This window comes from Orycteropus afer, unplaced genomic scaffold, assembly GCF_000298275.1.
Source record: "Orycteropus afer afer isolate SDZICR_OR568_19922 unplaced genomic scaffold, OryAfe1.0 scaffold00975, whole genome shotgun sequence".
In the NCBI taxonomy this organism is placed as follows: Eukaryota; Metazoa; Chordata; class Mammalia; order Tubulidentata; family Orycteropodidae; genus Orycteropus; species Orycteropus afer.
The window spans coordinates 159,524-170,617 of NW_006922562.1; the positions used below are offsets into that span (position 1 = coordinate 159,524).

At 42.7% G+C, this 11,094-nt stretch overlaps 1 protein-coding gene across 1 annotated transcript in view; it reads right to left on the reverse strand.

The window, feature by feature from the left end:
• Positions 1-7,516: 7,516 nt before the first annotated feature.
• REPS2 (RALBP1 associated Eps domain containing 2) overlaps positions 7,517-11,094 on the reverse strand; it is a 171,719-nt gene continuing 168,141 nt past the window's right edge. The window contains 1 exon segment of the mRNA XM_042783369.1: positions 7,517-7,585. Within this exon segment, the coding sequence (XP_042639303.1) occupies positions 7,517-7,585 (69 nt within the window).

The window sequence follows — 11,094 nt, forward strand, 5'->3', positions numbered from 1 at the left end:
TGCTACTTTGGGCGTCCCTGAGTTGTCTCTCCTCACCTGTAACCCTGGGGTTGATATCTCTTCCAATATCATGTAAAAATGCATCCTCTGAGGCTCTCCCTACTCAGTCATACTATCCTCCACCCCAGTTCTCAGCTGTCGCTTACCTATTTTTGGAAACGTCGTCCCCTCAGTCACCAAAAAGGAAGTAAGGGAGCTTAGCTCGCAATTTCCTCTTCAGCCTTTTCTTCTGAGGGTTGTTCTTCCCCAACTGTCGGCTCCTGTCAGGAAAGTTTCCAGCTCCTTTGAACGTCTCCCCACCCCCAATGCCGGGCCTCGGGGCGCGGCTGGCTAGGCACTCGGTGGCTGCCTCTCCTAGGTTCCCGAAGTGGTCACAGCTCCCGCAGCTGCCACGGCAAAAAAAAAACTTGGGACACTTGGGGTTGGATAATGGTTGTGGGGACTGTTCTATGCATTGTGGGATGTTTTGCAGCATCCGTGGCCACTGCCCACTCGATGTTCCCCTAGTTGTGATGACCAAAAATGCCTCCAGCCATTGCCAAATGGCCGGGGGGGGGGCAGCAGGGACAGAATGGCACCCAGTTGAGCACCACTGGACTAGTCTTATAGTAGAAAAAGGAAGGGAAGAAGAGATCTGTTCCAGGGGTACTGGGCCTAGCTTAGAAATGCTGCCAGGACCCTCGAAGTTCTCCCTTCTGCCTTCCCTCAGAAGGTGAACCACGGCTTTATAAAAAAGGAGACAAACTGAGAGAGAAGGGCTGTGCAGCACAGAGCTGTAAACAGGAGAGCTGCACCCCAATTCCACAGAGCACCTTTCCAACAGATACAATGTGAACAGCATCCCTTGCAGGTGAGCAGTGTGATGGCCCTGGATATAAACTATTGCAAAGCCCACACCTCCCTCAATCTATAAATTCTGCCCCTTTTCCATCCCACCCCATTATCCATATCCATGCATACAAAAGCCTTGTGTAAATGGTGTTTTGGGGAAACTGGCAATCCATGTATTGAACTAATTCCTGCAACGCATATCAGAGCCAGAAGTGACTAGGATAAAAAACATCCAGCCCCTCCATCGCCTCCACCATTGCCTCGCAGATCCCCAGAAAGATTGGGATGCAGGCTCCCACTACACATGGATTGAGACTCGAGTCCATTTCATTTGAATTTCAAAGGGCCTGCATCACAATTCTCTGTATCTGTATTTAATTTGCTTTGCTTTCCTTTATTCCATTCCCCAAGAATTATCATTCCTCCCCTTAGCTTTCCTTCTGGAGTGGAGGAATGTGCTCTGTTCTGCAGGGGTCTCCCAAGGATGGGAGAGGGCCACCCCAGGCACAGGAATTAGGGGTTGCATGCTCTGTAGAAAAATGTCAAACAACAGTAATATTCCTCCCCTAAATATCTTCATTGGTCTATGTTCTAAACAATCACTGGGGCTACTGCTGATCTGTTATCAGTCTTTTAATGAGCACGGTATTCTACGTGGAAGCTAATTTGGAGAATTCCTAGTTATGTACATGCAGACTCAGCTATGCATGTTTAATTTGAAAGTAACTTCATTATAGTTCAGAATTATTCGAGATCACTTCAGGTGCGGTTCAAGCCTCCAGTCCCTGTGGTGCTTCCTATTCCTGTGTTCACAGAGTAGACAGGAAATAAACAGCGGTCGCACAAAGACAAAGGAACAAAATACTTCTGTCAACAGAGATTGCAGTTTGAGGGACATCGCCTCTTCTCTTCTTTGAGCCAACTCTTCCAGATACCTCGCCATCACCTCCACGCCAGCTCAGGACATCATTGGGGGAATGCTTTTGAACAAAAAGTACATTGACTAGACGAAGCAATTAAACCTAGCCCCGCATTAAGCCAAGTTTTTAATGCAGTGGATCTAAAGTGTACCCTGAATTAACCATGCTATCCAGTGTCTGTCAACTGTTTACTGTTTGCAGATATTTAAGGGCTTAGCTCAGCTCACCAAACGGTTAAAATAACCAAATCTCAGGGTTTTATTTATTTGGAAAGAACCTCCAGCAACTTTTTCCATCACCTGCATTAAATGCACACGAGCCCCAAGGCCAACCACATGTATTGACAACAAAGCTTCATAAAAGCCACACTTAAGTTATCATACATTTATTTTTAACATAGCACCCCAGTTTCACATCATGTACATTTTCCAAAGTTGAAGATCTTTAACCAACTCTATTCTTCACAGATTTCACGACAAGTGTGAAAGAGAGGCAGTAAGGTTAGCTTGAGTCTACAAGTCAAAACTCCAAATATAGGATATCCCCAGGGACTGATTTATGTCCAAGATCAGTATACATAATGACCCCAGCACATAGCAAATGAATGAGACTGGCTGAGTAAAACATTAACACAATTTGTTAGCACATTATCATGAAAAGACAAAAGGCATCAAATATATACTTTGCTGTTACACATTTTACTGCTCGATGCACCTGTAGTGAAAAAAAAATATACATTTTGTGACTCTTGAGGTGAAAATAGACCATCAGTTCAGTCTCTCTGTTTCCCAATAGCTATGGAGACTAAAGTGGCTCTTCTTGCCTCTGGCTCATTTAAATATCTTATTTGTGCTGAAGACAGAAAGAATGGCAGTGTTAAAGAAAAGGGGCTACCTGGTCCCCAAGATGGATGCAGATGAAGCGCTCACACAAGTGGCCTTAAGACAAAACAGGAACAACCTAACTCAGTTGATCCAATCTCCACACAATAGGGTTGTTCCATCAACTGTTCCATTCCTAGTGCAGAGTTCCTTGAAGAAGCGCTAACAGTCTAGTCCTGTTGTCCAACAGTGTGCCTTAGGACATAACTAGTACCTGCAGATTTCCTTACTGCAGTCCCCAAACTCCAGGTCAAACCTCCTCAAAGTTCGGTGGTCTTCAGTATCACAAGCCTACTTTCTCCTATCTCCCAAAATCACAAGATTAGCTTACAGCCAGGCAGGAGGACTCACAAAGCATGAGAAAGAAACATGTCCCAGTTGTTGAGAGCAGAGCAAGGCTTTTATGACTAAAACAATGGAAACCCTGCAATGCGTTTTAGCAAAGGTGTCTTTAGCATCAGGTGTGTTAGTAAATGCCTAAAAGCAAATGGATACCTGGGATGTCTTGCCCACACTAACAGACTGGCTGCTGCAGGGCAATCTTAGGATTTGCTGGTAAGGCAGCCTCTGAGAGCCTATTTTTGAGGAGGAAGGCAGCTCTTGGAGTCTGCTTGCATTGTTTTTAAAGTCTGGCCCACTATGTCTGCTGCCCTTGAAGTTGTTCTTGGGCGGGTCATGGAACTAGATGCATTTCTCACTACAAACAGGCAAAGCAGGGTGGCTATCAGAGTAATACCTTCAAATTGCCATTGCTCACTCATCTGGTGGCGTGTGTGTTAAGGGCGTGTCTCCTTCAGTCCGTGCCGAAGGAGCAGCTCGACATGCCAGGCCAGCACTCCAAAATCCCAAATCCCCACTTCTTAGCAGGAACTCCATCCACACTGATTCATGCTGCAACGCCCCCTTCCAAAACACTCAAAACTAAATGGCAAAGTCAACTGAGCCTTTGAAATCGGAGTTTAAAAGAGCACACTTGAAACCCAGTAAACCAGGTACAAAGAGAAACCAGAGTTACTAGTGTTTTACTGAAAAAGAGGAAAAAAGACCTTCCACTGATATTTCATTTTTACATTCATGACTGTTCAAACCAGAGCCAAGTAAGCCCTATTCCTATTTGTCAATAAGATGGGAGGAGCTGATGGCTAATACATTTGAAATTCTTTCTTTCTCCCATTTGAAAAATCATATCCCCTTGGTGATATCTAGTTGGGAGGATTCAAGACTGTGATGAACAAAAGGTTTTTAGCTCCAAGGTGTTCAATGTAGTTGAGATCCATCCAACTAATGCGTAGAAGAATACATTTGCAAATGTTGTGTTAACTGAGGGAGTACTCAATCTCAGATCTTAACTTACTGATCTTCTGGGTACACATCTATTACCATGGCTGTGAAATCATCTAAGAAATAGACAAATATCATTTAGAAATAGACTGTAGAATCAAATCACATCTGAAGAGAAGAATGCCTTATGGTAATTCAGGCATTGGTAGGAAAATTCATGTTTTTGATTATTCACCCTAAAAAAAGGGGGGGGGGCTGAAATTCAACATTTGTGGCCCAAATAACCAAAGATATATTGAGGAAAACTATAACATAACTTACTACCATACTGAGTTCATTTCAATCACAGTAGTCTATTTTAAAAACAAACTCCCATAAGGAATACAGGAATGGAATCCACTCAGAACAACAGCTGTCAAAAGTTCTGCCAAGAAACTCAGAGTAACTTATTGCATCATGAAAGGCGAGGTGTTCAGAAGAACAAATAGTTCAATCATATTCTTTCCCTTGAGACTGTATTTTTTGCTTCAATCCAAGAGACATTTTTAGACCAAAAACTCATAAAAATATTGTTTTGTATTGTAAGACTGATCAATCAAGTCAATGAAATCGAATATGGTAAACAGAAGTAACCCTTCTATTTTTAGTATTGCTAGAGGCTCAAGGATGTAACCAAGAATCCATAAAATCAGGCTGGCATTGCAAGTCTGCCACTAGCTACCCTCTTTCTATTTTTCTCAGGCCAGGAACTCTGGTTCTTTGGGGCCTTCGTTTCACCACATACAAACTGCAGGAGATGGTGACAGGTCCTTCTCAACCCGAATGACATCCTAATTTTCCACTGACAGTAAGACACACACAACTTTGAGCTAAGCTGCCTCTTCTCCCAAACAGGTCCAAAGTACTTCCCTAAGGCATCTATAAAGCAGCTAAGATCCTTCCAACTTAGACAAATTTCTGCCCCGAATACAACACACAACTCATTCCAGATATTTATCTTGTGGTTCTGCTTCCTGCCTGCTGGAGAAGGAGGTGGCAAAGGCAATATGCCACATACAAGAGACACTGAGAAAGCCAATGAGCCTGCTGTAACTCCTACTGTGCTTCCATTAATGGGGCTCTAAGTCCTCCCCATGGGAAAGACCACTTCATGACAAGGTAATTAAACTCCCATGGATGGGGGTGACATCAACCTTCCGTCTACAGAATTCTGCCCAGCGGATAAGTCTAATTTTGGTGCTGTTTTATAAAAAAAGAATAATGATGATTTTAATAACCAGCCTTCCTATGCACCAAATTAAAGGCTCACAGAAACATTATCATGAGTTAAAATCCTAAATTTTTAGGTACATACTACGAAAACAGAAACAGGAAGAGCACTGGTTAGGGAATAACAGTAACGCACGTGCATATGTACATGAATTACCTGGGCTTTAAAAATCAACCTAATCATGCTTACAATCAAGTCCAGCCAAGAAGGCTGGGTGCAGATATTCTTGGTGTGTGCGTTAATGCAAAGCACGCCTGCCTTAAAAATAATGGTGAGACCATGAAACTTAGAGGGCTCTGATTGTCCGATACAATTTTCCCCCCTTGAATGAGAACCAAGCCAACTAAATAAAATCTTATCATTTGGCTCACTGGCTTCATGGGGAGGAAAAAGCCTGTTAGTATTTTTAAAATGCAGACTACAGACTGCCATTCCTTGGCTTTGATGTCTGGTTAACGGCTATGAAGTGCTATCCCGAGTACGTACATGTGTGTGGGGAGATGAGATCAAGTACATATGCTAGTCTTTCCAAACATGCTAGAAGATGTCTGCCATGAGAACACTGTTCAGAAAATGGGCTACAGCCCCCAGATCTCACAACATGGGGAAAGGGGTCACGTAAAAAACCGGCACTGACCCAGTCACGGTTTTAGGAAGAGTTTAAACTCACTCCCAACCCTTCCTATGGGAACAAGAGAGGCAGCCAAAGGGAAGAAAAATGAAAGAGAGAGAGACAGATCAAGTTTCATGATTTTCAAAATCAAATCAATTCCAAATCCTTAAGTACACACAGAACAGAATCAACACTTTCTTTTTTCCCTTTGGAAAAACAGCATTGTCTGTTTGCACCGTTCTCTTCGGCCATTAAATTATTAATAAAGCTTGACAAGGGGATATGCAAGCATCAAATCAATGTCTATTTTTTTCTAAGAGCTCTCAGCTCTATTGAAATGGAAGACTTAATCCTACGTATTGGGAACCTGTCCAAAACTACTACAAAAAGGAGCCTAGGCATATTGTATCTCTCTAGCCTAAGAATGGGCAATGTAGCACAATGCACTAGGGATAGTACTTCCTGCGTTAGTCTAAGTGATGTTTAAACCTGTAGGCCCTGATCCTTGGGAGAGTCAGTCAACTCCTACTTTCGACTTGGGTGCTGGGCTCTCCAATTTGAGCTTATTCTTTCCCATCACTTACACTGGAGACACTTGGTTCCTCTGAATTGGATCTAACTCAATCACTTCCCAAAGGCATACTTCACAGAGATCAAAATAGATCAATCCAGTGTGAGGACTGGCTTTCTTTCATTATGTCTTCATACCCAGTATGTTCTCAATACAGGTTAAAATAACAAAGACAAAAATAACTACCAGAGGTTGCTGGATTGTTACTAACAACCATTTCCCCCTTCCACCCCGTTTGGACACCTCAGTCCAAACAACAAATGTTTATCAATCCAAACAGTCTTATCAGCCTTTCATGTTTGATGGGTAATTTCCAAACTCATGCATTTACAGATATGCTGCCCTTATGCAGGATAAAAGTTGAGATCTGGCAACTATTTATTTAATTTGATAGGGCGAGGCAGTTAAAGCAGATTGCTCTTGCCCAAAATTTGACATGAAAGGACTGAGTTATCTGGGTTGACAGCCTAGCTTGCCCAAGTTAAACAGATCATTGCCAAAACCTCTGCTTTATAGAGGTGTAAAGACCCAGTAAGTCTTTTACATTCAATAGAAAACAATAGTCATGTATTATTTATAGGTAGATATAATATCAAAATGGCACTAGAGAAGCAATTTTTGGCATATAGTGGTGGGGGGCACAGCGCCAGTCTAAATCTGATGGTTTCATTTTATCTTTTATGTTTATTTTTATTATCATCATGCCAAAGACTACCCAGTTGGAATCCCAATTATTCAGGAACCCAACCTACTGTATATGATGTGCATACAAAAATAAAACAAGCATCCTAAAGGTACTTGGTTTTAAGATTTGTACCTATCATAAACTCTTTAAATAAATAATGCTCTAAGATATTTATTTATTAGCTAGAAGATTGATTTTTGATAAGAAGCAGCATCTAACACCTTGAAGGAGTACTGAAGAATGGGATAAATTCTACTGCTAATTACTATTTCAAGTGTGATGATCAGTTGAAGTATATTTTCCACCACAATAAAACGTACAGGTGAAGTGTAAGAGAAAAGGTGGTATGGATTCTATTCCACTGCTCACAGCTTTGGACACAGACATCTGTGACAAGGAGTCAGGCCCAAACATTCGAAGGGAAGATCTTGGCAGGAAAGGTCACTTGAACCTTGGGAGGTCAGTCACAACACCGTGACAGGACGAAGTTGTTCTAGTTGGTTTTCCAGCGCAATCCGTTCTTGATGAACCTCCTGAGTTGCGAGAAACAGAGAGAAGAAAAACAAAAGAGCAAACAGGTCATTTTCTAGATTCATCCCTACTTTATCAGATACTCAGAAAAACCCATACCGGGACACAAATATGTAAGTCCTTCATGACTCAAGGCCAGGAAGACTGGACAACAGCAGAGTAAAAGCTGGGGACCAGATACAGCAGCCCTTTAGCATCTCTCAACTTCTTTCTGATGATGATGAAATGAAACTGACACTCCCATTCACCTTCATCTCACCCATAGGTTCAACAGAATCAATGGCTTGCAGAGAATGGCATCAAAAAATGCAAGAGTGACTGAGAGGGAGCATAAAGGCCAAAGTCAACTCTCATTACTGAGAAGTGAGCCCCGGGGATGAAATGTCTAGATGCAACCCCTCAATTCTAACTCAGTCAGGTCTCAGGGTTAAAAAGGCACTAAAGTCTCACATCTCTCTACCAAATTCTTATCTAGTCTCCTGCATGAAACTCAACTTAAGGTGTAACTTCTAAGGGACAGGCAGGGAAAAAAAAGGGGGGGGGGATCAGCAATCAGCTATTTGGGAATTAAAATTTACAGCCCTAAAACAGATTTCTGGGAGGGAGGGAATGGGAAATGACATATAAAAGGGAGTCTTAAGTCGAATCAGTCAAGTTAAGAAAGACTTCTATTCAGAGGCTCAATTCTGAGACGCCCTAGAAAAACCAACAAGCTAGCAGTCAGCAGAGAACTCGACAAGCACTTATTCACTACTTTCCTTTCCACCATCCAATAGTATCTGAGCATCTATCTACTACGGGCCAAGCACTGCTCTAAGTGTGATGATATCAGCAAAGAACAAGATAGAGAAGACCAACGATTTCATAGGGCTTACACTCAAAAGGCTAGAGAAAGGCAAGAAGGACATTTCAGGAGGAAGTAAGTAAGATGATGTACTGGAGTGTAACAGAGGGGGAATCTGGGAGAAAGGTGGAGGGCGTGGGTGGAATGAGGAAGTGAGCCATGTGACGATATGAGGGAAAGCTCCTCAGGCGGACGAAACAGCAGCTGCAAAGACTTCGAGGAGGAAATAAGCTTGGCATTTTTGATGAAGAAGGCCCGCATGAGGAGGCAGAAAGAGCAAGGAAGACACAACAGGAGCCAGACCGTTCGGGCCTCGCGGACGAGTCAGGAGCGTGGACTTCATTCTCCGTCATCTCCCAGCACATGGCAGTTGCCCATTTTTGGTCCTCTGGGCAGAAACTTCAGCCTTTTCAAGTTGCATGCATCTGGGGCCAAGTGGCAGAGGACTGACACAGAGGGGGAAAGCTCTGAAGTGTGACCCTGTCCTTGGTGCTGTGGCATCACCAAGAAGTAGGTGCCCTCCCTCTGAGTTTGGGTTCCTGTAGGCTTCCACTCGTGGCAGCTGCTGTTCCAGCCCCAGCGTCCTCAGCCTCTGCCAGCCTCCCAGAGGCCGGGGAATGGGAGAATGGAGAAAAGGAAGATTAAAATCCCCAAGGGACATTCTCTGGGTTTTAAGAGTGCCCTTGTACGCCCCTCAGGCCAGAGCTAGATGGATTCCTCTGGCTCTCCTTCTGTCCATCCCACAGGGCTCACTTTTGGACTTCAGGCCATGTTGAGTCCAAGCCAGACTAGCAAAGGGGAAAAAGTATTATTTTTGCAGTACTTTGAAGTCTGGGGTTTTTCACAGATGCACCTGTTCATATTTAGTTTTCAGAATTTTCAGACAGATGTCCGTGCATTTGGCCTAAGTTTTCTAGTAATGTTGGTGGCAGATAAAGGGCCATGTGCTTTTACTGCATCTTTCCCAAATCAGAACTCCATTTCTGACTTTTTAACAGCAACACTGAAAGCTAGACAGTGATGCCTTCAAAATTCTCAAGGAAAATTAGTTCCAACCTAGAATTCTTCAGTCACTCACACTATCAATTACATGTGAGGGCAGAATAAAGTCCTTTTCAGACATACAAGGCTTCCAGAAAAGTTTATCTTCTATGCACCCTTTTTCTTAGTAATGTGTGTCACTAAAAAGAGGAAGCCCACCAAGAAAGACGACAAACTACAGGAAAGGAGAAGGGAATTGCTTGGATGGTGATGGAGACAGACCACAAGATGGCACCTGTGCCCCAGGTGTGTAAGAGGCAACCAGCACAGGCTAGGTCAGGTCGGGTTGGAGGACTCTCAGAGAAGCTTCCTGAAGAAGAGGAAATTGAGAAGAGATGCACAGAACTGACACAGCCTGGGGCTGAACTGCTTATAAGCAAAAGAAAATTATATCAATGAAGAAACAAGACAATTATTAACTCCAAGGAAAGCAAAACGTCTTGCAAGAAAAGAAAGATACTCAAGTTACACCAGATGGCTCAGCTGGATATTGCTCAGTAGCAAAACAGGCAACACCACTTAGAGGGGAGGAGCTAACGACCCAGAGAACCCGCAAGCCAACGGCCCCTAGATGGCAAGGGAGCATGTGAGGGCAGACGAGTGTAGAGCTATTTGTAGAACAACCTTATAGAACTGTGGAAACTTAAACTTTGTACGTATGTAATCTGGATAAAAACTCTGTACGTATGTAATCTGGATAAAAGCAAGTAAAAAAAAAGAAACTATTTGGTATTGTACTGAAGGCCTTCGTTTTTCAAAGAAAAATGAACAAAAGTCATAAAGATGGGAAGGGCAGTTCTACAAAGATATGTGTGTGTGTGTATGTGTGTGTGAGAAATCTAAGGAATCTATAATACTAATAAATGATTAGTCACAGGAAACGAATTCCACACACAAACCAACTATATTTTTACATATTTGCAGTAAACAATCAGAAAATGAAATTTTAAAAATTCAATTTATAATTATGCTACAAAACACTTGGGAGTAAAGTAAACAAAAGCTGTGTAAGATTTGTACGCTCTAAACTCAAAGCTGTTGTGAGAAATTCTAAAAGACCTAAATAATCAGAGAGAGATACACTGTTCATGGACTGGGAGACTCAATATTATTTACTCGTCAATTCTCCACAGATTGAACTACAGAGTCAGTGCAAATCCTATCATAATCCTAATAGGTTCCTTTGTAGAAAATGACACACCAATTCTAGAATGTATATGAAAATACAAAGGGCCTAGAACATCTCAAAACCGAACCAAAAACCAAACTCACTGCCATCGAGTCAATTCTGACTCATAGCGACCCCCTTTGGGTTTCCGAGGTAATAAATCTTTATGGAAGTAGATTGTCCAGTCTTCCTTCTGCAGAATGGCTGTTGGGTCTGAACCACCAACCTTGTTGTCAGCAGTCAAATGCCTTAGGCACTATGCCACCAGAGCTCCTTAGAACATCTCAAGGATCTTGAAAAAGAACAAAGTTGAAAAATGTATGCTGTGATTTCAAAACTTACTATAACACAACAGTAATCAAGACTGTGGGAGCTCTGGTAGCATAGTGGCTAAGGCACTTGACTGCTAACCAGAAGGCTGGCGGTTCAAACCCACCAGCCACTCCTCGGAAGGAAGG